Here is a 27,808-nt window from a genome sequence, read left to right as displayed (position 1 = left end):
CTTATTTAACCGTCAGTAGTGACAATACTAACCGAAGCCAACGTGTGATGCCTGTCCTGTCTGCTGCACCGAAGGCATTACATACCCCCAGCTCCCCTGTTAGTGGGGATCTCTTATGATCACTGCTTTTGGATGAGAACCCTGAGCCTCAGGTATAAACAGAAGAGTCAGCATGCAGACCCATTCAGTCTGCTGGCAGAGCCCCTGCTTTTTTTGAACACTGAGATATAATTCACATACCACAAAACTTAACGTTGTAAAGAGTGCACGTCTGTGGTGTCTAATACATTCAGAGCTTGGGTAACTGTCACCACCGTCTCATTGCAGAACATTTTCATCAACCCCAGGAGAAACTCTGTATCCGTTAAGCAGTCACTCCCCATTGCTCCCTACACCTTGGTATCTACTAATCTATTTCTTTTTTAAATGAATTTACTTCTTCTGAACATTTCATATGAACAGAATTGTATAATAATGTGACCTTTGTGTGTGGTTTCTTTCGCTTAGCATGTTTTCATGGTTCATTCATATGTATGTACTCCTAAGTACATGTACTCCAGTTCTTTTTATTGCTGAATAGTGTTCACGTGTGCTTATCTCCCACGTTTTGTTTACACATTTGTTAGTTCAGGATGTTTGTGTTGTTTCCACCTTGAGGCTGTTGTGATAATGCGGCTGTGAGCAGTTTTCCCTGTGTGGACATACTTTCATTTCTCTTGGGTATGTGTGTAGAAGTGGAATTGCTGGAAGAGATCCTGCTTCTGTCCCCCTGAGGAAGGAAATGAGGAAACTGAGGCCCCATGTGGTGGAGGGACTTGCTGACCACATGGCTCGTGAGTGATAGAGACAAAAACACCGTCAGGTCCCCTAACTCAGAAACCCGTCTTCTTTCTACTGTAACACACCCAACTCTCGTTTTGCTGTTGAGGGAAACAGATTCAAAGGAGGAAAGAGCTGGGGACAAGGCAGAGCTGGGCACAGAATCCTCAAAATCCCCCTGCCTCCCGTCTCCCCTTCCTCCCCACCCTCCCCAGCACCAGCACCCTGGTTTGTGCCTGTCCATCCCCACCCTCCGCCCCCTACCACCCACGCCCCACCCTCCGCCCCCTACCTCTCCACGCCCCACCCCTCCACCCCCATGCTGCTCAGTGTTGACCAGCTCCTTCCACCTAGGAAGGAAATTGGCCCAATAAAGTCTTTTACAGTGAATGTTAGGGATGGTCTCTGGTTTTCAAATTTCTCTCTGTACCCTTTGTCCATTTGTCCCCCTCCCTCCATCCTGTTTGCATTTAAAAGAGGACATTTGGGGAGGCCAGCGCTCACCTTGCAAGACCTCCCTATGCTCCCTGTAAGGCATTATCAATCTAGCTTTCTCTCCCAACATCTGCCTGGCCCTTCTGTAAGCAGCTGCTTTCCTTGATTGACTGATGCGTGGGATTCGCCTGCAGCCTTGTTATTCAAGCTGACCTCATTTCTCTGATGTCCCCCAGTGCCTTCCAGGACCCTGCCTGGGTGGGTGCGATGAATCAAGTAGGAGACGCCAGGCCATCACTGTAGCAAAGACACTGCCTCACATTTGCAAAGTTCTGTTTCATTTTCAAAATACTTTTACATGCTTGATTTAGTGGAGTCCTTCTGGCAAGCTTGAATGTAGGCATTTCTTCCTACCTCTTACATGTCCGGGCAGGGAAGCCTCAGGAAGTGGAATTGACATGATCTTTGTTAGCCAGAGAACAGAAGAGCTGGGAAGGGGCACAGGTCTGCCTACACCAGTGGGTGGCTGTCACTGCGCATGCAGATCCAGGACTGTGGTCCAGGGCTTGAGGCTTCCACAGCAGTGCATGGCAGTGGCCTCCCAGCAGAAATTGTCACTCAAGGCTCCCATGATGGGGATGTGGCTGGAGTGCTAGAGCCTTGCTGTCCAGAACAAGAGCCACTAGCCATGTGTGGCTGCTGCTGCTAAGTTGCTCAGTCGTGTCCGACTCTGTGCGACCCCTAGACGTCAGCCCACCAGGCTTCTCCGCCCATGGGATTTTCCAGGCAAGAACACTAGAGTGGGTTGCCATTGCCTTCTCCACATGTGTGGCTGTTGAGCACTTAAAATGTGGCAAGTCTGGTTTGAGATGTGCTGTTGAACATAAAATACAGGGTTTTGTAGACTTTGTATGACAAAGAGGATATATAATACAGCTCATCGATGATTTAAAAGATATTAATTACATGTGGGAATAATAGTTTGGATATATTGGGTTAAATAAATTGTTATTAGAATTAATGTCACCTTTTCAAAAAATGTAGGTATTAGAAAATTTTAAATTACATATGTGCCTTGCATTATATTCCTGCTGGAAGCACTCTGCTAGAAGTGAGTTTTATGGCTCAGAGGTTTGGACAGAGGCACTCTGCATTTAAAGCAGTAGGTTCCTGGGGTCCTTGGGCCTCGATTTCCTCATCTGTAAAACCAGGAGGATGGAATCCTTTCCCTCTTAAGGATCCCTGTGGCTGAAGCAGTATTGTTAGGCATCAAGCCCTTTGGGTCTCAGTTCCCTTCTCTGTCAGATGAGGTGATTTGTGTCTCACTGCCCATTCATTAAATCAGAGAATGGGTATGGAAACACTTGGAAAGTGTCCTGAATTACATAAATGCCAGATGTTATCATTGTTCATCCAGAGCGCAGCTTCCTGGATAACAGAGGGCAGGTGGCCAGACCCCCGAGCTGGGCAGGAATCCTGGGTCCCATTCTGCTTGGCCTCCATAGGATTCTGAAATCTTGTATTCTGAGGAATCCATGGTGTCATGGAGCTCCAGTGCCCACTGTATGTGACAAGAGGGTAGTTTTCAATGATGCTCTTTTACTGATAGGAAAAACACAGATGGAAGTGATGGGCCCAGGGTTATAGGAGGAATCCGTGCAGCTGGAGGAGGCCTGAGATCCTTTGCTTTCCAGACTGTTCTGCCCCCACCACTGCAGTACTTTGGAACCATGACTCTGGGGTCTGGATGTCTCATGGTGAAAGCAAAGCTGTCTATACTTCGGATCTTCTCTTCCGTTGCCTGGAGGCACCTGAGACATTGGAAACTGTGAGTCTGGAGCCTGGCTCTAGCCCAAGCCATTGACCACGAGGCCCAGAATGAAGCCTGTTGTTCTTGTCCTGCCACATTCCAGGGCTGTTCTGTTCACCTTCAGGGACTGGGTACCTCCTTTATTTTTAGGTAGTTCAGTATGACAGCTGTGTTCTCATCCTGGGCAAGGGCTTGGTCTCTCACGAGCAGAAAGTGCCTCATAGCAGGAGCCAAGGTCACCAGGAGGACTTCGGGCATGACCTTTGGCGGTCATCCTAGCAAGAGGAGTCTGGGGAGCACTGGGTTGGGGTCTGAACCCAGAGCTGCCCTAGATATCCCAGATGCTGCATGTCCGGGCCTTTCCCTTGGCTGCTTGACCCCAGGTTCCTCCCATGTAAAACGGGGCTGACAACGCCCACCCTGCAAGTGTGCTGCTTAGATCAGGGCAGGTTCAAGTGTTCAGCAGGGGCTCCAGTGCCACTTACTGTTATCTCGGTTCCCAGAACTTCAGTTTCCTCATCAAGAATGGGGATCCCATTTTCCTCCTGATTTGTTGTGATTAAATAGAAGTGTTGTATGAATAGTACATGGTGCTTAATAAATGCTCAGTCCATGCCCACTGAAATGGAACTAACCATTCAGAAGCACAAAGGACCAAGAGCTGTATCTGAACCTTGGAAAGGGCCTGAGAAAGGGAGCCTCTGAGGACAGTGTTTGAACCTGCCAAAGGGGCCCTGATGGCTTGGGGATGTTTGCACACACAGCTCTGTCTCAGAAGCCTCTAAAATGGAATTTATTTTCCCAAACATGTTTCCTCTCTCAGGTATTCAGCAGCCTCTGGTCACCTTGAATAGTGGAGACCCCCGATCATCTGTAGAGCTTTTGTGTCCCCCCTGGACCCCAGGGTGCAGATGTTGTGAGGGGTGGGGGGATCGGAGAGCGCCTGGAGCAGTCTCTCCCTCACAGAGGGGCTGTTGGCTCCACACAAGTCACCATGAGGCTGAAGTAAGGGGCTGGGGCTGGAGAAGGCCTGTGTCATTCAGGGAAGGGGACTCCTGCTTTATCCGAGCTAGCAAACCCTTCTGAGGTGGCCTCCTGGGCTAGGTGTCACTGGAGGCTTCTGTTCACCCAGGAGAGCAGCCATTCAGCCCAGCTGAGAAGCCACCTGAGGGGGTGGGGACACCAGTGGCCTGGAAGTGTGGCCCCTGCACCCCTGGCACTCCCGGTCTGGCGGGAGGCACACACCGTGCACATGTTGCTGCGGTGCCCCGGGGAAGACTCACTGCCGCTGTCCCCAGGCAGGTTGCTTCCTCCACACTGAGCACAAGGGCCAAGGGGATGCTGAGAAGAGCGGCAGCTGGTGCTGGGCGGGCGGATCACCTGGCCCTTTGGAGGAGTGCGCGTGGAGAAAGGAGCGGGGTGTTGAGCGGCACTGACGGGCCAAGCCAGTCAAGTGGAAGCGGATCTGTCAGGGAGGACCATCAGTGGGGCAGAAGGCAGGAGGGTGCCCGGGACGGGTGATTCTGGTAGGGAACTCAGGGCGTCCAAAATGTCTCTCTTTGTGGCCAGTGCCCTGCCTGCTCAGGGACTAGCTGCCAGAAGTAGGATAGAAAGGTAGGTTTCCTGGGCCACCACCCTCATTGGTGAGGTGGGGCTGGGCAGGCAGGAAGGGGGTTGGACCTGCCAGAGGGGGGCTTGGCATGGTATCCACCATGGCGGAGGGTGCTGTTAGGCCAGGACCTTGGCGTTTGCTATGGCCTTTGAGCATCCTTCCCAGGATGGTGTGAAAGGGAAAATGAAATGAGCAATTCAGATCGCTGGTGGCTGCTGGGGGGTGAATGAGGCCTCCAGAATAACCAGGCTGCAGGGTGTGCTTTTGTCAGGCAAGGGAGCCTGTATACTGCTTCTGTAGTGGATGGAGTGGTGGCATTAATGCCACCGTTTTCCCACACCTCCCTGCTCTCTGACCCTGGGGCTGGGTTCGCCCCGGGCTGAGCAAGAAGGGTACCGAGGAAGGAGCACAGAACCAGGAACTTGGTGTCCGCTCCAGCTTTGTCGCTGACCAGTGATCACCTCGAAAGTGTTCGTCGCTCAGTCATATCCGATTCTTTGTGATCCCATGGACTGTAGCCCTCCAGGCTCCTCTGTCCGTGGAATTCTCCAGGCAAGAATACTGAGTGGGTAGCCATTCCCTTCTCCAGGGGATCTTCCCGACCCAGGGATCGAACCCAGGTCTCCTGCATTACAGGCAGATTCTTTACGGTCTGAGTCATCAGGTGGTCACAGTGGCCAGTTGAATAACCTCTCTAGACTCTGATTTTTCCTAAGGGCATTGGATGTGATGGCACCTGCCCTGCTTCTCTGGACAGGATAGCTTAAGGATCAGCACATGAAAGCGCCGTGCAAAGTAGAAGGCCTTCATAGGTCAAAGTCAGGTGAACACAGCCACATTACAGATGGAAAGACTGAGGTGCCTGCAAAATGGCAACGCTGGAGTCCGACCTAGGTGTCTACACTGCTCAGTCCGTGCCATATCCTCGAGCCAGGCAGTTTCCTAAAATCTAAGTTGGCTGTTAGTGTGTCTTAGAGAAAGTTCCCAGGAGAAACAGGAATGAAGTTAAGGTTTCAAGGGAGAAACTGTTTATAATATGATTCCATTTTTGTAACAAAATATAAAAAAACCAAGCTCTGTACCCATGGATGCTTAAGTAGGAAAGCTGCCCTAGAACATAAAGCTGTATTAGCAAGGACTTCTCTGGGGAGATTGAGGGAAGAACTCAGACTTTTTATTAGTACTTTTATGCCTTGTTTGTGTTCTTTAGTAGTAAATATATGTAACTTACTGTTAGTTTAAAAGAAAAGAATAAAACAACCCAAAAGTTTCAGAGGACTTTTGTGAGAATCTTTCATTTGCTATGATTTCAGGCAAATGATCACCTGCCTTTCGTTTTCTTTTTCACAAGATAGGTTAGTAATATCTGGTAATCAATGCATTTCTCTAGATATTTAGGTAAAAGGAATTAGGGGCATGTGATTATGAGCTAGACAGGTGAGTGAGAGAGATGGATTCCCTTTTGGTCATTTCAGTGGAAGGATGGGAAGAGTTTTTGACACATTATTAAAATTCTCCCAGTAGCTTTCTGAGGTGAAAGTATTGCATGCGTGCTTAGCCGCGTCTGACTCTGCAATCCCAAGGACTGTAGCCTGCCATGTTCCTCTGTCCATGGAATTTTCCAGGCAAAAATACCAGAGTGGGTTGCCATTTCCTAATGCAGGGGATCTTCCAGACCCAGGGATCGAACCTGTGTCTCTTATGTCTCCTGCCTTGGCAGGCGGATTCTTTACCACCATGCCACCTGGGAAGCAAAAATATTATTATTCCCATTTGAAAGAGGAAAACAAGAATCAGAGAGATTAAGTAACTTGTCCAAAGTCACACAGCTAATAAATGGCAGGTATGGAACTCAGTTCTCTTCATCCACAGCCCTGGGTGCTTCCCACATGTGAGAAAGAATAGAAATCCATAAGGAGGAGCCCCCAAAGAGGGGTTGGAAGGCCTGGAGTCTAGGTCCAGCTGCCACTTATAAACCATGTGACTCTGTGTGAGTCATGGGTCTCCATTTCCTCAGCTATAAAATGAAGATAATGATATCTTTCCTGCCTGCTTCACTGCCGTATTGTGCTGGGAGAAAGGGAACTAACACACTGAGCCCCCACTTCATGCCAGGCACCTGACATCCACAAGCTTGTTTCTTCCCTTTCTATGACATCCAGATGGGATAATATGTGAAAGTCATGTGTGTAAATGGCAGAGTCCTCTGCAAACATGAGCGCTCATTAAAATAATATTTATCACCCTGGACCCATTCTTTCCTGAGTCAGTCCCCTTGAGAAAGAGAAGTGCATCTGATGTTGAAATCTCTGCTCTGCCCTTAAGCAAGAGTCCTTCTTAACCCTTCACTGCCTGTTCCCCAGTTTCCTCTGTGAGTAAAACACCTCACTTGGGACGTTCACTTCACAGGCCGGTGCTGAGCCACTTCAGGCACATCTGTTGCTCTGCTGAGAGAGGGAGTGAAAAATTTTCCATGGCTGTGCCCCTTGCCATGAGGGGTCAGAGTGCCCGAATCACCAGTAGTTACGGTGCCTCCTGCCACAATTGGCCTATTCACTTGGGCATGTCCAGTCTTGAATTTTTTTTTTTTTTTTTTTAATGCATGTTTGGGAGCAGGAGGTGGCTTTGGGCACAGATACTTTTGAGTTTAGACCAGTGTGGGGCCACTGGGTACTTCTGCTGGCTGAGTGGCTCTGCGGTGCTTGGTGAGGCTGTGTTCTCCTCTGATGTCCCCCCCTGCCTCTGAGCTGAGTCTGCAGGATCCAGCGCAGCGTGTGGTGTCTGGGACCTTGGCACCCCTGCCCCCATCTCCTTCCCAGTCTGACCGAGTCCTTCGTGCTCATGTCAGACACCAAGTGTGAACGTGAGCTCTCCAGAGCCCAAGGAATTCCTATCACAGACTCCTGGGAGCCTCTGTCTGTGTCTGTGATAGACATCCTATGATAGATGGCTTGCAGCTTGAAGCCACCAGAAGAGGTGCTGTGCCTTCCTGTCACCAAAATGTAGGGCTAGGAGTTTAAGGCATGTGTGGGATGCGTTGGACACCAGCGTTTGGCCAGAGCAGCAGAGTTTGGAGGCGGTATCCTAAGGGAAGAGGAAAGACTGTGGAAATATGAGAGGTAGGGAGAGAGAGTGGGGAGGAAAAGATCTGAAGCTGTTTGGAGAGGGGGCAGAAATAGAAAAACTGAGGACCACAACTTTGGCCAAATCTCCCAAAGCCAGAAGTTGCCCTTCTCCAGCCCTGCCTCTCTCATTTTCCCCTCCTGGGCTTCTGGGCCCACCTTCTATAAGAAAAACAGCTCTTGCCCTGGGGTTCTTGCAGAGCTCTGGAGCAAACAGGAGAACCCCCTTCCTTTCTACCTCCCTCCACCCACTGCCCATTCCCAGCTTCTTTCCCAGGTGGGACAGAGGGCAGCCCAGCCAGCTGCCAGGCAGGGCTCATCTGATGAACAAAAGGAAAGAGGCCCCTTGTTTGGTGAGGTTCTGGGCACTCTGGTTCCCACGGAGCATCCTGCAAGTGTCTCTTGACGTGGCTCCAGTGCTTCCTGGGCTGCTAAAAGGGCCACAGTCCATATGATGTGAGTCTGCTGAGCCCTGCACCAGGTGCCTGCCTGGCCGGGCAGGGTGGGGGGTACTGCAGTCCAGCCTCGGGTTCAAAGGCCCCTCCTGAGCTTCTAAGGACCAGGAAGGTACCACCTGAGATCCTAGGGGCTTCAGAGTCAGTTCCAGCTCTGCCCTGTGCTGTACCCTTTTTCTGGCCCCAATTTCCACATCTCTGCTGAGAGGAGTTGTACCATATGATGATTCATGAACATGAACCAGAGAGGGAAAGCCCTTCTTCCTTCAACACTTGAGGGCCAGGTTGTCTGGCATCTGTTTCCCTAGCCTGCTTTCCTGTATGAGCTTCTTGGCTCTATTTGGCTTTGATGGGCTGTCCTAAAACATCGGGCTTCTGGGATCACTGTCCCTGTGCTGAGCTGCACCTTGAGTCAGGAGGCAGGCTGGCTGTGGAGCCCTGCTCTTTCTAGAAGTTTCTCCCTGACCAGCTAGAAAGTCTCAGCAGTTTTGCTTGGCCTTGATGCCTGCACAGTAGAGGGGACTGGCCTTCCCCAAGGGGTGGGAGCGGTGGTAGGTTCCACTTAGCTTCTTGAAGCCTCAATTTTTACAACTGGAAAATGGGGATTAAGAATGTCCCCCTGAGAGGGTTATTTTGAAGATAAAATGACATATTGGATACAAAAGCACTTGATATACTATAAACCCTGATATAAAGTATTCTTGCACCCAGCTTTTGTTGAATTCCTCCTTTGTTCCAGGCAACCGGGTAGTTCCAAAGGTCTACTCGACATGTTTCCTTTCCCTGGGAAACTCATGAGTTATCAGAGGAGACAGGCATGTCAGTAGACAGATGAACGTAAGGAGGGTGAGGAGTGTGGTAGGGAAAACACGTCCAGATGCCAGAGGAGCGCCGTGACTGTCTCTTCTCTGCTCCTGCTCACGTGTCCCCTCCCCAGCACACAGCTTGATCTTTCCGAGACACATCTCACTGTTGAATACTCAGTTGAGTCACCTTTAGAGTCTGAATTTGTCCACCTGTCTCATCAGGCCCCGCACGCCTTTGCTCCTGACAGCCTTTCCAGCTGCTCCATTCTTGCACTGTGCGCTCCATCATCACACAGACCACCCTACCTGCCTCATCCTTGGCCTTTGCTCTCGCATGTGCCCTGATGCGCTCTTGCACTCAGTAGCTGCCCCCGCTTCCGCCCGCCGTGCGCTTCTGTGGCTCACGCATGAGCGACTGCCTCTTCCGACCAGCTCGTGGTCGCCGTGACTTGCAGCAAGAGCTGCCGATGGGCGCTGCCAGCCTTGGGGGTAGAACAGAGCATGTCTCCTGGGGCTGTGTCCTGGCCATTTCTATTCCAGCTCTCAGCGGTTTCTGATTGCCCTTCTCTTCATTACGAAGGGGAAAGGAAAAGGTGGGTGTGGTGGAAGAGATGGGGGTGGGGGCAGGGCACAGGCCGCAGAGGACACTGGAGGACTCCTGCCTTGTCTGTGAGACTGGAGACAGGCAGGGCTGGGAGCAGCAGGAGGCGAGAATCCAGAGCAAGAAGGCTGCCCGAGAGCAAGATATGCAGAAATTACTCTGTGTCCTTGAGTCGGGTGTTTCCAGCCACCCTGAAATGTAAGCATGAGATCCCATTCTCAGAAGCCAGTCAGCATCAAAGGCCTTTTCAGCAGCCTCATTGAGTCATAAATCAGCCTCTTCATCGACCGGGAGCTTGCTATGTGTGAGGCTCCTGTGAGTCACTGGGAGGTCAAGGTGAATGGAGCAGACACTGTCCCCATGACAGGTGTAGCAGGCAGTGAGCCAGGCTGGACCATGTGGAGAGATAAGTGCTGAGGGAGTCATTATCTGTACCCTGAGGGTCTCAGACGTCTGCTGGAGGAAGTGACATTTGACTGAACCTTGAAGGGGAGGTGAGATTTGAGTGGGAAGAGAAGGAAGGGTGGTTTGACAGGAGAGCCCAGGCCCTTCCCAGGAATGGTAGGAGAGGTTTGGCTGGAGGTCAGAGAGCCCAGAGCTGCACCTGCAGAGTGTAGGGGCCTTGGACATGGGAGGCATTGCAAGGTTTTGAGCAGGGGAGTGAAGTGATCAGGGTCCCAGTTTAAGAAAGTGAAATATCCTGGACAAGCCCCCTGCCTCCCGCCCCGCAAAAGGCAAAATGTGGTCATGGTATAGAAGATAGGTTAGAAAGGGAGAGAAATTGAAGACTGAAAACCATTGCAGTGAATGGGTCAGGAGTCAGGAATCCAGGCACTTGGTTATCAGGGCTTCCTAAAGCAGGACGTGGCAGAAAGAATGAGCCAGGAGACAGAGAGACTTCCAGTGAACTCCATGAGGACAGGTGTCTAACCCAGAGCCAGACATGTAGTAGGGGCCCAGTTAATACTTTTAGGGAGAGTCATTGGGAAGGTACTATGAAGAAAGAAAAACAAATGACGACAAGGAGGCCTAAGGTTGGGAGCCTGGGATCCTGGAGGAGAGCAGGTAGCCCAGGAAGAGGGGCAGGTTGGTTCGGTCCTGGTGGAGTCAGGGGTGGTCTGATCTGGAAGAGTGGGCACATGGGCTCTGGCACACAGGCATGGGAACTTGGGCTCTTCCAGACCTTTTCGGAATAGTGAGGTTAAGGTCTCTGTGCCCTGGGTCTGAAGCGGCATGTCCTGAAGGGCTCCGGCCCTTCACTCGCCATTTCCTTTCACCTAGAAGTCATGCCCAAGGAAACCCACCAGCACCACTGCCTCACGACCCTAGTAAGAAATTGCTGATGTTTATTGAGCACTTTTCTGTGTTTCAAGGGCTTCTCTGTCTCCTTTGATCTTGTAACATTCCGCGAAGGAGGTTCTGTTTATCATCTCAGTTTTTCAGTTGAGGAAACTGAAATTCACACAGCTGTTAAGTGATGGAGCTGGGATTTGAGCCCCAGGTGATGGCTTTGGAGCCCTTGTTCTGGGGCACTGCCATCCATGTGAGGATGAGCCAGAGGGAAGGAGTCACACGGAGGCTTAATGTGCCTCTGGCATGTGCTTGGGGATCAAAGGACAGTTTCCATGTAATATTTGAGGGTTGGTAGGGACCTTGGAGGTGTCTCGTTCATTTTACAGGAGAGGGACCAGGACTCAGAGCATTTGCAAACCTGCTCTGGGCAACATGGTTGATGGCAGCTCAAGGATGGATCAGCATGGGTGCTCCAGGGCCCATGGATCTGTATGGTCTTAGATGGGTACCTCTCACTCTAGTGTTCTTGCCTGGAGAATCCCAGGGACAGAGGAGCCTGGTTGGCTGCCATCTATGGAGTCGCACAGAGTTGGACATGACTGAAGCGACTTAGCAGTAGCAGCAGCAGATGGGTACCTCACCCTGCCGTCCCTGTCCTCCTCCAACCAGACTGGAGCTGAAACGACTTTCCTCAGCCTTGGCCTCACTTTCTTTTCTTCTCATCCTTCCTCTAGATTGACAAGTATCTCTATGCCATGCGGCTCTCTGATGAAACTCTGTTAGATATCATGAATCGTTTCAAAAAGGAGATGAAGAATGGCCTCTCCCGGGATTTTAATCCGACAGCCACAGTCAAGATGTTGCCAACATTTGTAAGGTCTATTCCCGATGGCTCAGGTGAGTCTCACACCCAGAGATTGGGCTGTCAGGGCTGAATGCTCTGTGAAACCATCCTTCCAACTTTCATTCATTTGTTCATTTATTCATTTGCTTACTCATCCAGTTATCCATCCATTCACCATTCCGTCCATTCACCTATCCATCCATTCATCCATCATTCCATCCATCATTCCATCCATCCATCCAGTTTATGTTTGTTGGGATTCTGTCGTGTGATAGGGGACCATGTTTGGACCAGGCTGACCTCCCCTGATTGTCCTGACTGTCTAGTGACTTGTGGAAAGAGATCATAGCGTTCATGGATCTTTCCGATGCTGTGTGAATTATTCTTACATCTCCAGGACAGGAAAGGTTCCAGAACAAGCCAAGAGTTCATGTTAGGAGAATCTCTCCATCAGGGCACCAGGGCCTCCCTGTACGATCCCAGATAAGCAGCAACCCTAGTGGCCAGGTGGATCTCAGGCCCAGAGGGGAGATTCAGGTCCCCATTTGAACAAATTTCATAGATGCTAAGTCACTGTAGCCCCTCAAGCAGAGAAATGGTGAGGGGAGTAGGATTGGAAAAGGGAAATTACCCTCTTGGTCTGCATCGTGTGGCTCATGTCCCACAGTGGGCATTTGGGGGCTTCCTGAGGATTGTTGTTTCCCTGCCCTAGGGGAGTGGCCTCAGTCCCTCCGCTTGGCAGAGTGGAAGCTGAGCGCGCATAGCCTGGCCTTGGCCTGCTCAGTGGAAGTCGTTCTGTCTGGCTGACCCACTGGTGGGTGTTGTGCCTACCCCAGCTTAGCACATGCCCAGGAATCCCGCCTTGAGCTGGGTTCTGTCCTCTAGGCTGGGGTTCACCTGCCATGTGCAAGGGAGGGAGAGAGATTATGAAAGTTAAATTTCTCTTGGGGTTGTGAGTACACACTCCGAGAGTATGGCCCTTAGGCTCTCCTGCTATTTCTTCCCTGCTCTGGAGACTCATTGAAAGCTGTGATTTGAGGCATCTGATATGCAGCCTTCAAAATGGCCATCAGGAAAACTGCAGCTGTTTCAGCTGATGTTTATGAAAGACGGGCAGGTGCACTGCGTGTTGGAGTGACTGGGCGCAGTGGGAAGGTCCTTTTGTGCCAGCAGCCAGCCTTTAAAGTCCTGAACGAGACTGGGACACCATGGAAGGGCGGGTGCTCTTGTGTGCCTTATGGCCACAGGTGGGGTTTACTTCACGCACACACAGTGGTACTTGTATCTCTCATGTTTCTGTTTCCTGACTTTTAAAATCAACTCCACTTTTATCCTTTTGTTTTCCTTGAGGTCTTGCTCACCACCAGTTTAGGCTCTTTTATGACTACCGAGGAGACTCTGGCCATCAGAGTGACCAGACCACAGTGTCCCCTGGGTATTTTTCTCATATCTCTGGCTTTGTACTTTGCTCCTACTTTTCCCAACCCCAAATGGCACCCGTGTCCAGAAGCATTTGTGTCTTTACCAGGTTAGTTGAATTCTGCATGTGGCTCTGCGTGCTGTCCGCTGAGAGAAGGGGGGAAGGGAGATAAGATAGAGGCGCGGCCCCCCAGGGCCCCCGCTCTGGCTTTGCTTAGATAACTCAGAAGGATGCCTGATGCTTGGGGGACCCCTGATCTTGTGTGACTGGCCCCGTGCTGGCATGTCCCATGAGAGGTTCCTTCCCTTTCCTCCTGAAAGCTGCCTGCAAGCCAGCTTCCCTTCTGTGGCCCGTGTGTCAGCAGGGGGTGCCCTGCCTCATACCTTCACATTTTTAGGGCTGAGGGACTCAAAGTGTGATCCAGATACAGTAGTAATCTAGCCATTTGAAAACAGGGCTCCACATGCATTCTTATTTGGGAAAAACAATATTTCCAAAGATCTCTCTTAGAGATCCAGAGCAGGGACTTGGTAGTCCCGAGGTTAGGACCCTGTGCTTCCAGCGCAGGGGGCGTGGATTTGATCCCTGGTCGGAACTAAGATCCCATATGTTACGTGGCATGGAAAATCAAAAAGAAAACAAAAGAAGAGATTGGAAGCAGATACCAGGGTGCTAAAGGCCCTGAGCAGTCCTGCAGGAGAGAAACCTGTTAAACCCGGCTACCTGCCTTTTCCCCAAACCTGTTTGCTCTTTCCCCCAGTATTTACTACTACATTTCATCTATTCCGAGACCCTATTTTCGTCTTTGTTGTCGAGTCCTCTGCAATCAGCAGTGCACTGTGCAGTAGTTGCCTCTTAAATTACTGTGAGCAGCATTTTTTTCTCTCTTCGCATTACATAAAATAACGATGTGTCCACAATCAGTCGTGTCTTAAATGTGATGATGTAGGTGGTGATTACGCCCGTGTTGGGAAATGCTGTCCTAGAGTTTGTGGAACTGGAGCCAGCAGGCTGGACCCCATGCCTCCTCCTGAGCCTCTCTCGTGTCCAGTGTGAAGAGAAGAGAGTGGGCCCGAACGTTCAGGGCCCCTCGGGAGCACAGAGCCGTGCTGAGAGCAGGAGGAGGAGGAAGGGGAGACGCCAAAGCCCTGAGCCCCCAGGACCCACCCTGAGGCCCTGGCTCCCCTGGCCTGCAGGGCTAGCCCTTCCCCAGCTCTGCCTCCCTCGGCCCTCCCTGGGGACTGTTTCTTCCGCTCTGTGTTAGTTTCCAAGGCTGCTGTAATGAAGTCCCATGAACCGCGTGGCTTTAAATGAGAGTGATTGTCTCACAGTTCTGGAAGCTTGAAGTCCAAAATCAAGGTGGGGCCGTGCTCCTTCCGAGACGCTGGGTTAAGTCTTCCCTTGCCCCTTGCTGGCTTCTGCAGGTGGCTGGCAGCCCCTGACGTTCCCTGACCCGCACCTGCATCTCTCCACCCTCAGCCTCTGTCGTCATGTGGCATTTCCCTCTAATAAGGATGCCAGTCAGACTAGAACCCACACTCATGACCGCCTCTTCATCCGATTACATCATCTAAAAAGACCCTTTCCCAAATAAGGCCACATTTACAGGTACCCAGGGTTAGGACTTCTGTGCCTTTTGGTGGGGATACTGTGCAACCATAAAATACTGTGTAGCTCTTCTCTCTCTGATTGTTCCTAATATTCATGGGTGGGCTCAAGTCAGGTGTCCAGGGGCCCACACTCCTCCTGGAATGGTCCCTCCAGCCCCATATAGACACTGATATTGATGCCAAGGCCTTGGGCACCAGTCCAGTCCCTGCCACTTTTTGATGGAAGTGCCTCCAACCACGAGGTCCCTTGGAGGAGCCAGAATGTGGGTCTCCTTCATAGTAAACCATGGTGCTAGTCTCTTTTTGAGATGTTAATTACTGCTTCACCTGTGTAATTAGTCAGTGACAGAATTAGTGGTAATCCCAAACCACCAAAGGATATATTGGAGTCACTGCAGTGGAGAGCTGCCCCTGCCCGTCAAGTGGTGATGTGACTTCCAAGTCAGAGGGAGAAGCAAACCTTTCCTTTCCTGCTGACCTTGACCCTGATGACTGGATTACTGAACACTGTTGGCTTTTGAAACTGTATTGATTTTTTTTGAAAATGTTATCAGCCCATTTTTGTTAATTTCCCCCCTTTTGACGATTTTAATGGGCAGTGCTTTTTCATTAATTGTTCTCAAGTAATCTATACATTAGGTTAAAAAAAGATGCAAAACCCTAAAGTGGCTTTTAGCTGCTGCATATCCTTTTTGCAATGGGAAAGATATGAATAATACATAAAGGAGGAAGATACTGAAGCCTTTTTATGCTGGTGACTTGGCTAAACAGAAACCCTGTTCAAAGGTGCCCAGTTTCTGGGGATAGCTGCCCTTCTGTATCCAGCTTCTGTCAGAAGGCCTGCCCAACTTTGATTCTCACTTGGGAAACGTCCCCTTTTTTTCTCATCTTGCCATTTATCACTCAGGATATTGTAAATATCAATCAGATTGTAAGCTTCTTGAGGGTAAATTGAGTTGAAGATTTCCTTGTTTCTGCCTGTGGTTCCTTAGTGTGCTCTTCACCCAGAGGATAAGTTTAGAATGTTTGATTTGAGGTGTGGTCCTGGGCTTCCCCTGGTGGCTCAGGTGGTAAAGAATCTGCCTGCAATATGGGAGACCCGGGTTTGATCCCTGGGGCAGGAAGAACCCCTGGAGAAGGGAATGGTAACCCACTCCAGTATTCTTGCCTGGGAAATCCCATGGATAGAGGAGCCTGGAAGGCTACAGTCCATGGGGTCGCAGAATCACACACGACTGGACGACTAACACACTTCTTCCTGGACTTCCCAGATGGCGCTGGTGGTAAAGAACACACCTGCCAGTGCAGGAGATATAAGATCCTGGGGTCAGCAAGATCCCCTGTCGGGAGGGCACGGCAGCCTACTCCAGTATTCTTGCCTGGAGACTCCCATGGACAGAGGAGTCTGGCGGGCTACCGTCCCTAGGGTCGCAGAGTCAGGCGTGACTGGAGCAACTAGCACACTCACAGTTAAATTGGTGGGGCTGAAGATGCACTGCTTTCCAGCCAAAGGAAGGAAAACGTTTCCTTTTCTCACTGCATTTGGGCTGTTTACTTACCTTTCTCTGTCCTTATGTGGGAAGATGGTTGGATTATCTCAGAAATTCTCTCATTTGATGAAATCTCCGAAATGCCTAGCATTCCAGTTGGGTTTCTGATGAAGGTGTAAACTCTCATTGGCTAGCAGGATTGCAGACAGGAGGCTTTGTGTCTCGTGTACAGGATTAACTCATGGAGCAGGCAATAGGAGGCATTTCATGAACGCTGAGTTTTGTTTGCCCTGTATTCCAGCACAGGTCTGGACTCAAGAGAGACATCTGTTTCAGTGTTTGTTTTCCATTATTTGCTGGTAATAATGGCTGTCATTAGAAAGTGGAGAGTTGCCAGGAGCCCTTCAGATGCTTTGTTTAATGAGCCTTCTATAGAAGAGCACTTCTTCTTGGCTTCAGTGGAAATGGGAAATGTAGGATGAAGTCTCCGCAGCTGCAGGCAGGAAGGTTGAAGCCAAAGATTTGAAGAGGAAGTAAGAAAGGAAGTCAGCTGCTGCAAGGAGACTGAACTTGAAACTGAAGGGGAAAATAGAGTTTCAGACCACTGGATTAATCTCCGGCTCTGCTGCTTATTATCTGTGTGATCTTGGAGAAGTCACTTAACTGCTATAAGCCTCCATTTCCTCATCTGTAAAATGGGTGTGGTAGTCCTGCTGTGCCTGCCTCACAAGGCTGTCAGAAGGATCAAAGTGCTTTGGAAACTGCAAACCACCATGAGAGTTACAGAGAGTCATTGTTCTGCTGGTCATCATTATAACTTAATAAATGACTTTCTAAGAATTCTTAATGAGCGTCCCTGGTGGCTCAGTGGTAAAGAATCTGCCTGCCAATGCAGGAGACGTGGGTTCGATCCCTGGGTCAGGAAGATCCCCTGGAGAAGGAAATGGCAACCCATTCCAGGATTCTTGCCTGGGAAATCCCATGGACAAAGGAGCCTGGTGGGCTACAGTCCATGGGGTCACAAAAGAAGCAGGCACAGCTTAGCAACTAAACAACAACAAAGAATTCTTTGGAAGAATTTCCCAACTTTGGAAGGCCCTTCCCATCCGACGTGGCCAAAGGCCCCTACCCATCAAACCTAAAGGTAGAGGTCTCGCCCTGGAGGAAAATGTCAGAGCTTTTCAGAATTCACCAGCATCCCTGTGATGTTATGGGAGGGAGGAGACAAAAAAAGGGGGGAAGCAAAGGCAGGCTGTCTTACCCCCACCCCGATACCCTTCATAATGTAGATGAGCCCACAGACTACAGCTCTGGTTCCTCTGCAGCTGGGTGATTGAACACCACAGCTCTGAATGGGGGGACCAACTGAGATAAAGGGGAGGATACATCCTTTATGGAGGGCAAGTTGGTATTTGGAGCACCCATTGCCTAGTAAAGAATATTGAACCCAGCAGCCTCTGCTTATAACTGAAAGAAATCTAACTCAAAGTTGTATAAGCAAGAAAGGGAATTCTAGGTTCACATAATGGAAAATGTAGTTGTAAGTTGGCTCCTGTAACCAAGGCCTCATCTGTCTCTTAACCAAGGCTTCATTCGTAGGCTGCCTCTCCCTTATGGGGGCAGAGATAGCCCCAGCAGCTGTAGCTGACACCTCATCTCCAAACTTGAGGTCCCGGGGTGGTCTTGGAGAAGGTGGTGATTGGCTGATGTGGGTCACGTGCCCACCCTGAACCAATCACATTGGCCAAAGCTGGGGATTCTGGATGCTCTTGGGTCACATGGAACAGGCGGTCAACCCCACCCCCAATTCAGATGACAAAACGGGAAGGGTGGTTATCTAAAGAGACACCAGACGGCAAACAATGCTTTCTGGACACCTTGCCAGAAATCAGTCCTTAGTGTCCTTTGCCTGGCAGAGGATAGGGCTGAACAGACCATGCATTTAACCCAGGTGTTCTAACTGAGCTACCTGCAAACACTTTCTGATTTGCCTACTGTATGTGGGTCTCAGTACTGGGGAGAAGGAAGTAAGCATGCTAAATTGCCCTTGCCTTCAAATTGCTCATCACCCAGATGAGGAAGATAAAATTTTATGTGTATATGTGTGTGTGTGTGTGTGTGTAGGTATGAATGAGCATCCCAGTATTTGCAAGTATATGAGTGACTAAGGAAAGGGAAGGGCCCTGGCCTTGCCACAGGTGTGACCATGAGCAAGTCATTCAGCAGGTTTGGTTGGAGCTACCTTATCCATAGATTGAGGAGGCGAGTTAATATTTGTCCCATATTTCCTGAGCTGCAAATGTGATTTACAGAAGAGATGCCAACTGCCATTTCTTTTAGCAAGCACAAACACACCCTGGAATCAGGGTCACTGCTCAGGAAAGGATTAGGGGCTGCACTGGGCTTAACAGTGACCTCTTGTAAAATGCCTTCAGGGAAAGGCCCCTTCACAAATCATCTCAAGGCTAACTTTTCTCCTTCTCTGCCCCTAACTCCCTGAAACCCTATTGACCTGTGTTTGTTGAAAAAAAAAAAAAAAGGAGAAATGGGGTGGACAGACTGGTGGGAGGCTGGGACGGGGCAGGGGTCTTACAGAGCTGCAGAAGTGTGGGCCGGCCCCATGCACCCTAAGGCCAGGTTCTTCCCTGACCTAGAGGCAGATGAGATCATTTAAACTATCCTGCTTGAAAACTTGAGAGCTGGGGCTTCAGGGGTGCTGCCTGAAACCTGATTCCTTCCTGTTGTGTGTTGACAATGACACCAATAAGCAAGAGATCCCCCACCGTCACGTGGAACTTGAGCACAAGAGCCTGCTTTTACGTAGGCCCTTGATTCAACTGAAGATGAGACTTTTGATCTGACTGATTTATCAAGATTTCTCAAGCTAGTTTTTAAAGTTATGATGAAAGCCAGTGCAAAACATGAAATAAATAACTGGCTTTTTTAAAAAAATTAAAACAGTGTGTGTGTGTTAGTCACTCAGTCGTGCCCGACTCTTTGCGACCCCATGGACTGCAATCCACCAGGTTCCTCTATCCATGAGATTTTCCAAGCAAGGATACTGGAGTGGGTTGCCATTTCCTTCTCCAGGGGATCTTCCCAACTCAGGGATCGAACCTGGGTCTCCTGCACTACAGGCAAATTCTTTACTGACTGAACAGTAAATGAATTAATTAAATAAAAATGTTAGGAAGGAAAAGCTCCCATATTTTCATCCTAGCACAGTGTCCGCTTTTGCGTGTGTTGTTTCCCTGTACACAAGTGGTTTATAGAGAGATGTAGCCATTCCTGAAGTGCTGATCTCACTCTAATGCCCTCTCTGGGGATCCTTGTTCCTGAGGTCTGTCCAAGAGGCAGTTGTATCCAATGGCTATGAATTTGGGCTTTGGATTCAAATTCTGGCTCTGTCAATTACTGGCTGTGTGCTTGGGCAAGTTCCCTAATCCCTCCTAGACTTTACTTGCTCATCTGCAGAACGGGGATCATAATAGTACCTACTTCATAGAGTGGAGAGGGGTTAGAGTAAACTGAGCCAGAAGAAGTACTTAGCAATTGGAGAACAGAAAGGCTCAATGAATGATAGTAAAGTTAAGTGTTTCTGATGTTCTAGTAATTCATTCTCCTGAGAAGGAACCCTCTCATATCACATTTATTTTTTTTACCCAGTAGTAGTGTAAGGGATTAGGATTCTGATGAGAACTCAGGGAAAACCCAAAACTAATTTGAATGACCTATGACATCAGGGTCAGAATTTCTCACAAAGCTGAGACACCTTCTTCCTAGCATTCCCACTTGGCCTCTTTCCTTTGGACCATTGTTGCTCAGTTGCTTAGTTGTGTCCAACTCTGACTGATGGACTGCAGCATGCCAGACTTCCCTGTCCTTCACCATCTCCCAGAGATTGCTTAAACTCATGTCATTGAGTCTCTGATGCCATCCAAGCATCTCGTCCTCTGTCGCCCCCTTCTCCTCCTGCGCTCAGTCTTTCCCAGCACCAGGGTCTTTTCCAGTGGGTTGGCTCTTCACATCAAGTGGCCAAAATGTTGGCGCTTCAGCATCAGTCCTTCCTGAACATTCAGGGTTGATTTCCTCTAGGACTGACTGGCTTGATCTCCTTGATGTCCAAGGGATCAAAGAGTCTTCTCCAGCACCACAGTTCGAAAGCAAAAATTCTTCAGTGCTCAGCCTTCTTTATGGTCCAGCTCTCACATCTTGTACATGACTACTGTAAAAACCATAGCTTGAACTATACAGACCTTTGTTGGCAAAGCGATGTCTCTGCTTTTTAATATACTGTCTAGGTTTGTCATAGCTTTTCTTTCAAGGAGCTAGTCTCTTAATTTCATGGGTGCAGTCACCATCTGCAGTGATTTTGAAGCCCAAGAAAATAAAGTCTGTCATGGTTTCCATTTTTTCTGTATCTATTTGCCATGAAGTGTTGGGGCTGGATGCTGTGATCTTAGTTTTTTGAACTTTGGGTTTTAAGCCAACTTTTTCACTCTGCTCTTTCACCTTCATCAAGAGGCTTTTTAGTTCTTCTTTGCTTTGTACCATGTAGGGTGGTATCATGTGCATATCTGAGATTATTGACATTTCTCCTGGCAATCTTGTTTCCAGCTTGTGATTCCTCCAGCCTGGCATTTTGCTTGATGTACTCTGCATTCAAGTTAAATAAGCAGGGTGACAAGTAACCTTGACATACTCCTTTCCCAATTTTGAACCAGTCCATTGTTCCATGCCTGGTCCTAACTGTTGCTTCTTGACTTGCATACAGGTTTCTCAGGAGGCAGGTAGGGTGATCTGATATTCCAGTCTCTTTAAGAATTTTCCACAGTTTGTTGTGATCACAGAAGCAGTTTTAAAACAGCAGCGTCATGTGGTATATCCATACTGTGGAATGTAACCTGTCACAGAAAGGAATGAGGTACTGGTATATGCTTCAGTGCAGGTGAACCTTGAAAGCATTATGGTACATGAAAGAAGTCAGCCACAGGGGACCACGTATTGTATGTGTCCATTGTAATGAAATGTCCAGAATAGGGAAATCTCTTGAGAAGACAGTGAATTAGTGGCTGTTAGTGGATGAGGCGGTTTGGGAGGAAATGGGGAGTGACTGCTAATGGGTATAGAGTTTCTTTTGTGGATGATGAAACATTTCTGTAATTAGATAGTGGTGATGTAAATATACTAAAACTCACCAAACTGTACACTTTAGAATGTGATAGGTGCAGACTTCCTTGGTAGCCCAGTGGTGCAGTTAGGACTTCACTCTTTTATTGCAGGGGGCATGGGTTTGATGCCCACGCCCCCTTGAGCCATGTGGCACGGCCAAATAATAAAAATAAAATCAAATGTGATATTTTAATTATTTCCCATGAAGCTATTGCTAAGAAAACAAACAACCGATCAGTGGTATAACTGCTTCCTATGTAATGAACAAGAAGCCAAACTTCCTTGAATGAATGAATGGGCCACCAACCCTTGTGATCAAGCAGCTACCAAGCACTTATTGAACTACCCTGGGTACCAAGGGCAGATGTAAAGAATCCTAAGTTGTAGTTTTTCCCTCAAAGAGCTTGAGAGGATAAGAACAGAAATTCAGTTGTAAATGTCTTTGGTTTATTCCTCGATTCCTTTGCCACCCTCATTAATTCAACTATTAATATTGGTTGTGTTCATATTATATGCCAAACAACCATTCTAAGTTCCAGAAATAGAGCAGTGTGTCAGAACCTAAAGTTTGTTGGAATCAAATACAAAGAGGGTGTCAGTTTATAAAAAAGAAGTTAAAAAAACCCAAACAATCCATTACTTAAAAAAAATAAAAAATTCAAGGGGCTCAAAATAGTGAAAACAATGTTGCAAAAGAATAGGGTTGGAGGACTTTCACTTCCCAGTTTCAAATATTCGGAAGCAGTCAGGTCAGTGTGGTACTGCTGTTAGGATAGATGTACAGATCAATGAATCAGAATTGAGTGTTCACTATGTCAATTACATCTCAAAACGGGGGGAAAAAAGGAATTGGGAGTTCAGAAATAAATCCATATTTATGGTCACTTGATTTTTTACAAGGGTGTCAAGACTTTTCAGTGAGGGAAAGAATAGTCTGTTTAGCAAATGGTGTTGCTATTTGACAGTGCCTGCCTGGTAAAGAATCTGCCTGTCAGTGCAGGAGACATAGGAGACATGGGTTCCATCCCTGGGTCGGGAGGATCCTCTGGAGAAGGAAATGGCAACCCACTCCAGTATTCTTGCCTGGGAAATCCATGGACAGAGGAACTTGGGGGGTTATAGTCCATTGGATCACAAAAAACACGACTCAGCAACTAAGCAACAACCGTCCATGTGCCAAAGAAGGAAGCTGAACCTGTACTTAAGACCATATACACAGATTAACTCAAAATGGACCAAATACTTCAATGTAAGAACTAAAACTGTAAAACTCTTAGAAGGAAACATAGGTACGAATCTTTGTGACCTTGAATTTGGCAATGGATTTTTAGATATGACCCCAAAAGCATTAGCCACAGAAGAAAAAAGATAAGTCGTACTTTATCAAAATTATAAACTCTTATGCTTCAAAAGTCATCATCAAGAAAGTAAGGTGATGGTGAGACAGTGATAATGTAGCATCAGAAGTAAAATGAACAGATTTTCATTGATTTTGGAGGGGACCTGGGATAGAGGATGCTGGGTGGAGGCTTAGTGGTTTGGTTTCTCATCACAGCCACCTCCACTGGTGCTCTGTGGTGGTCTTGACACACAGGCCTGTTGTCTTTCTCTAACCCACTGAGGTCCACCCCAATCACTGCTCACATTGGTCGTGAGGAATAAAACTGGTTCAAGCCAGTTTACTCTTGTGTGACCAGGAGGGACTTCTGTTAAAAACATCCCCTGGGCAGAAACAACAGGCGTGTCCAGTATCTGATGAATGGATACACATACAAGGAAATATCACCCAGGCTGAAAACAGAGTGAACTACTGATATAGGCTATAACATGGATCAACCCTGGAGACTTGATACAATGCGAAATAAGCCAGACACTAAAGGACAGATACTGTATGATTTTGTTTATGAGAAATATCTAGAATAGGCAAATTCATAGAAATAAAAAGAATAGTGTTTGCCTGGGGCTGAGGGCAGGGGAAATGAGGAATTACTGCTTACTGGTTATAGAGGTTCTGTTTGGGATGATGGAAATTTCTGAGGATGGTGGTGGTAGTTGTGTAGCATTGTGAACATTTTTAATGTCAGTGGGCTGTACACTGAGAAATGGTTGCAGTGGAAAATTTTATGTTATGTATATTTTACTACAATTAAAAAAAAAAAATCCCCTGGGGAATCAGTGGAGGTATGGACTAGCTGGAATTGGTGTCTCAGCTGATGGGGAAGGAACTTAAGGCATGGAATAGACCTCAGATGCAGGGTTTGCTCTGAGTTGAAATGCTGTTTTTATTTTTACCTTATGGATAGTATAGCCATTCGTGAGAAAGGGTAAAGACTTGGAGAACGATGGTTGGTGCTTTAATGAAGTCCATACTTTCGTTCTGCAGTTGGGCCTGAGCGGGACTGTGTGAAGCTGTCTGCCTAGGGACGCCCGGCTGGGAGAGGGCTTCTCTTGCCCACTCTTCCAGGTGGGGCTGTAGTGTGATGGGGTCTTCATGCCTCCTGTTTTGTGGCCGAAAGCACAGTGAAGTGGGGCCAGACCCTGCTGAGAAGTGGGTGAAGCGTGCAGCCTTCCCAGGCACTTGAATCTGATGTGATGTTATTGTCTCCCTAACAGAAAAAGGAGATTTCATCGCCCTGGATCTTGGTGGGTCTTCCTTTCGAATTCTGCGGGTGCAGGTGAATCATGAGCAGAACCAGGCTGTTCATATGGAGTCTGAGGTTTATGACACCCCGGAGAACATCATGCATGGCAGTGGAAGCCAGGTGGGTCTCTACTTCCCTTCTGACTAGCCCCTGTGGCCTAAGCATCAGGCTGCAGGGTACCCCCAGGAACCAGCCCCAGAGCAGCGGTGGGCCGAGCCCCTGGGCGAGTCCATCATAGGCATACATAGAGAAGGACTCCTGGGTGGAATCCTCACTGTGTGAATGAGCTGGAGGATGGGAGGGGGCTATTGGTCCTTTCAGCTGCTGGGCCTTTCAGGTGAGGGGTGTAAAGAGGAGGCCCAGCGGGTAAATGCATTCATTCCCTAAGGATCCTGGGGTGGTTCCCCAGAAGAGGGAGCGCAGAGCCCTTGGGTGAAAGCCCTTCTTCCAAGTCACTGTCCTCCTCACCCAGATCCCCCATGGCCTCGGCCTCGTCAGTTGTGGCTGTCACCTTGTGGGACAGCAGGAATCTGAGTTCAGAGCCCCAGGACTATTCTAAAGGGCTCCTGGCTTCCCAGCTGAATAGTCTCCTACGAGACCTTGGCATGGAAAGCAGCGACGGCAGGGCCTTGCCTGGAAAGTCACCATCCCTTCCTCTCACACTTGTAACTCCTGCCAATGGAAGGGCTGCTGCCTTCGTTTGCTGGCCGAGGCCATGCGCATGCTCAGAAGGGCCTGACCACCCTCCTGCTTCCCCATCTGGTTGTGGTGGGTGGTAGGCTGCAGGCTCACTGAGGACCCTGTGATCAGGTTGTGGGCAGCCCTTGGCAGGCTTGTAGTCATTTCTGGTCCTGTTCTGCTCCTCCCCCTCTCCTGCAGATGTTCTGACCCCTCCCCTCCCGTTTAGAGCTCGCCTCCTAAGTCATGGCTGTTGTCAGGATATGTATTATTCAGAGCTTGCCAAATATTTGTTTTAGGGAGGGTGTGTTCACAGCAAGGTTCGTGACTAAGTTCTGCAGAAAACCTAATGGCTCTGGGCTGGACTTTGGGATGAAGCCCAGCTCCTTCTCTTGACTCCTCTTTGTTCCTAAATTCCCGTGGCTGGGACCTAATGCAAACTCCACCTTTTCCTTCTACCAGAGAAAAGGGCTAATCCTGGTCTTTCACCTGCTGCTGAGGAGGGGCAGGGGTTGTGTTCAGAGCTTTTCAGACTGTGAGCATTGATGGGGACACTGTCCTTAGGCCACTTTTTTATCAGCCACTGAAACGGGTGCATCGCTCATCGGATGCCCCTGCCCAGAGGTCTCTCTGCTGTCCCTCCATAACAGGGCTGCAGAGATTGGCTCATTCATTCAGTGTGTGCATGAAGGTGTGTGCATGAAGGCTGCCAGCGAGTGGGTCTCCTCACCCTGCCCAGTGCTCGCCACATTGCTCCTTTCTGCAGGTGGCCAGCAGCCTCCAGTTGGCATCTTGCTCCTTCTATTTGCCAACAAACACTGATTAGTCACTCTTCCCCATGGCCCTTGGGAGGAGCCACCTCTGCCTCCTGCCTTCGCCTTTGGGACTTGCCCCCCATGCCGTGGACATTCCTGTGAGTCTTGGCTTGGCTTTTTAGGAGCAGGGTTTGTAAATTGAGGGGATGCCCTCCTTCAGGTGCACGCTTGCTGCATCACTTCTGCCGTGACTTTTTTTTTTTAAAGATTTTTAGAAAAACATTTATTTCTTAAAAGTTAACATGTGCATACTAGGAAACCAAAAAACACAAGAAGCAGAAGACACAGTCATCCAAAATCATGAGCAGTTGACCGTTTGGTGTGTCCTTCTAGGTTTCATTTGTGTATTTACACAACTAAGCATCCATTTTTATGTAATTAAGATCATACAGTTGTGTATCATGCTTTCTCACACATCATGAATATTAATTGTTTCAGAGTTCCGAAGCTAATGACTCTTCTAATTGCTGCCCCCAGGACCTTGTCTATCCCATCCTCTGTCCCCTTCTTCCCAGCTCCAAAACTACTTTGTTTCCAGCTGTTTCTGCAGCTGCCCCTTTCAAGCAGTTTGCAAAGAAAAGATGTTGATGTTGATGAGGATAATGATAATGTTATATTATTAGAGCAAATACTTGCATAGAACTTGTTATGTATGTCACTGACACAAGCCCCTCATACAGATTAACTCATTTAATCATTACAGCTCTGTGGGTAGATATTATTCCTGTTTCACAGATGAGAAAATTGAGGTTCAGCTGTTAAGTGATCAGCCCCTTGGGTCACACAGCACATAAGTGAAAAAGCTGGGATTTGAACCTGGGCAGTCTGGCTCCAGATGTGACAGTTTTAGCATTGTGGGACACTCTTAGACTGGGTCTTTGTTTTTAATTAATTAATAAATTAATTAGTATTTTTACTAAAATTTTTTGATAGTGTAGAAATGTGTGGGCAAGGAGGAAGGTTCAAGTGATTGAGGGAGGAGAGGTTTGGCAGTTGAAAAATAGGGATGAAGCGGCAACCTCTCGTCTAGAAGTTTGGTGTGAGGTTAGCAATAAATATTGGTGGCCCATTTTTCTGATATCTCTTGTTGACCTATAGAATACCCTAGTCCACAAAGGGCCCCATTTTGCCCATGAAGCAGCCCAAACTCACAGCCTGTGAACTGTGCTGAATTCTTGGGGCTGTGATCTCATGTTCAAACATAGGCAGGAATTTTTGATAGATTTTAAAACCTTTTACTCTAAATAATTTTAAACTTTCAGAAAAACTTTAAGATAGGCACAAAGAGCTTTTTATATCCTTTATCCAGATTTCCCAATTAACTATTTGTTTTACCCTTTTTTCTCTCTTGCTCTACACACACGCACACACATAACACACACAGAAACACAAAGTATCTTGAAAGTTTCAGCACAGTTTTAAGCGTTAATAATTTCAGAAACATAATTGCGATCTTCTTAAGACATCACTTATTTAGCTTGGGGAGTTTTGAATACTAAATAAATGACTTAAATTTATTTAAATTAAATAAATGTGCATGTTGTCAGGAAAGAAAAAAAATGTTTTTTAATCACTAAAATTTTGAGTGCAGAGAGGCTGGGTAACTTCCCTTTCTGGTTGGTTAGACACGAGTTAGCCTGGGGGAAGCTTCCTGTCTATTCTGAGCAGGCTTGTCACCGCTTCTTTGGGGCATTCCACAAATGGCATTTCCTTTTTAGCAGAGTGCAAAGGGGTGGGTGTGTGACTTCAATCCAGAGACTGCTTCCAGCGCCACAGCCCTGTGTAACTCACTTCCCTGCCTCTTCCTGCCCACAGCCTGCCTGCCTTCCGCCCAGCCTGCTCCCCTGAGGGAGCTTCTTCCGGCAGATGACGTGGGGCGAGCTGTCGGGCTTTGTAATGGGTTTACGTCGCTCAGAAATGTAGGTCGCAGGAAGCTTAGCTGGGTTCTCCCAGGGGAGGTGGTCATGTGTCTCCTTGGCCAGAGTTGCCGCTGTCACCGTGGCCTCAGTAATAGTGACTCAGGGACAGAGGCTCCCAAGTCAGAACTGACAAGTTTTCCTTTCCTTTGGCAGGAAGATCAAACTGCAGAGCTGGGTCAGGGATGTCTGGGGAAAGATGGGGATGGGAATATTGACTTCTGGCCTCCTCTCAAGGAGACTCTACAGAGTGGCTGTGGGGGCAGCC

At 48.5% G+C, this 27,808-nt stretch overlaps 1 protein-coding gene across 1 annotated transcript in view; it reads left to right on the top strand.

Moving 5' to 3' along the window:
• HK1 (hexokinase 1) overlaps positions 1-27,808 on the top strand; it is a 72,199-nt gene that overhangs the window by 7,086 nt on the left and 37,305 nt on the right. The window contains exons 2-3 of the mRNA XM_018042326.1: positions 11,688-11,850; positions 24,103-24,251. Of these exons, the coding sequence (XP_017897815.1) occupies positions 11,688-11,850; positions 24,103-24,251 (312 nt within the window). The remainder of the gene's footprint in view (positions 1-11,687; positions 11,851-24,102; positions 24,252-27,808) is intronic.

This window comes from Capra hircus, chromosome 28 (genome assembly GCF_001704415.2).
Source record: "Capra hircus breed San Clemente chromosome 28, ASM170441v1, whole genome shotgun sequence".
Taxonomy (NCBI): domain Eukaryota; kingdom Metazoa; phylum Chordata; class Mammalia; order Artiodactyla; family Bovidae; genus Capra; species Capra hircus.
This window is presented reverse-complemented; position numbering and strand designations above follow the sequence as displayed.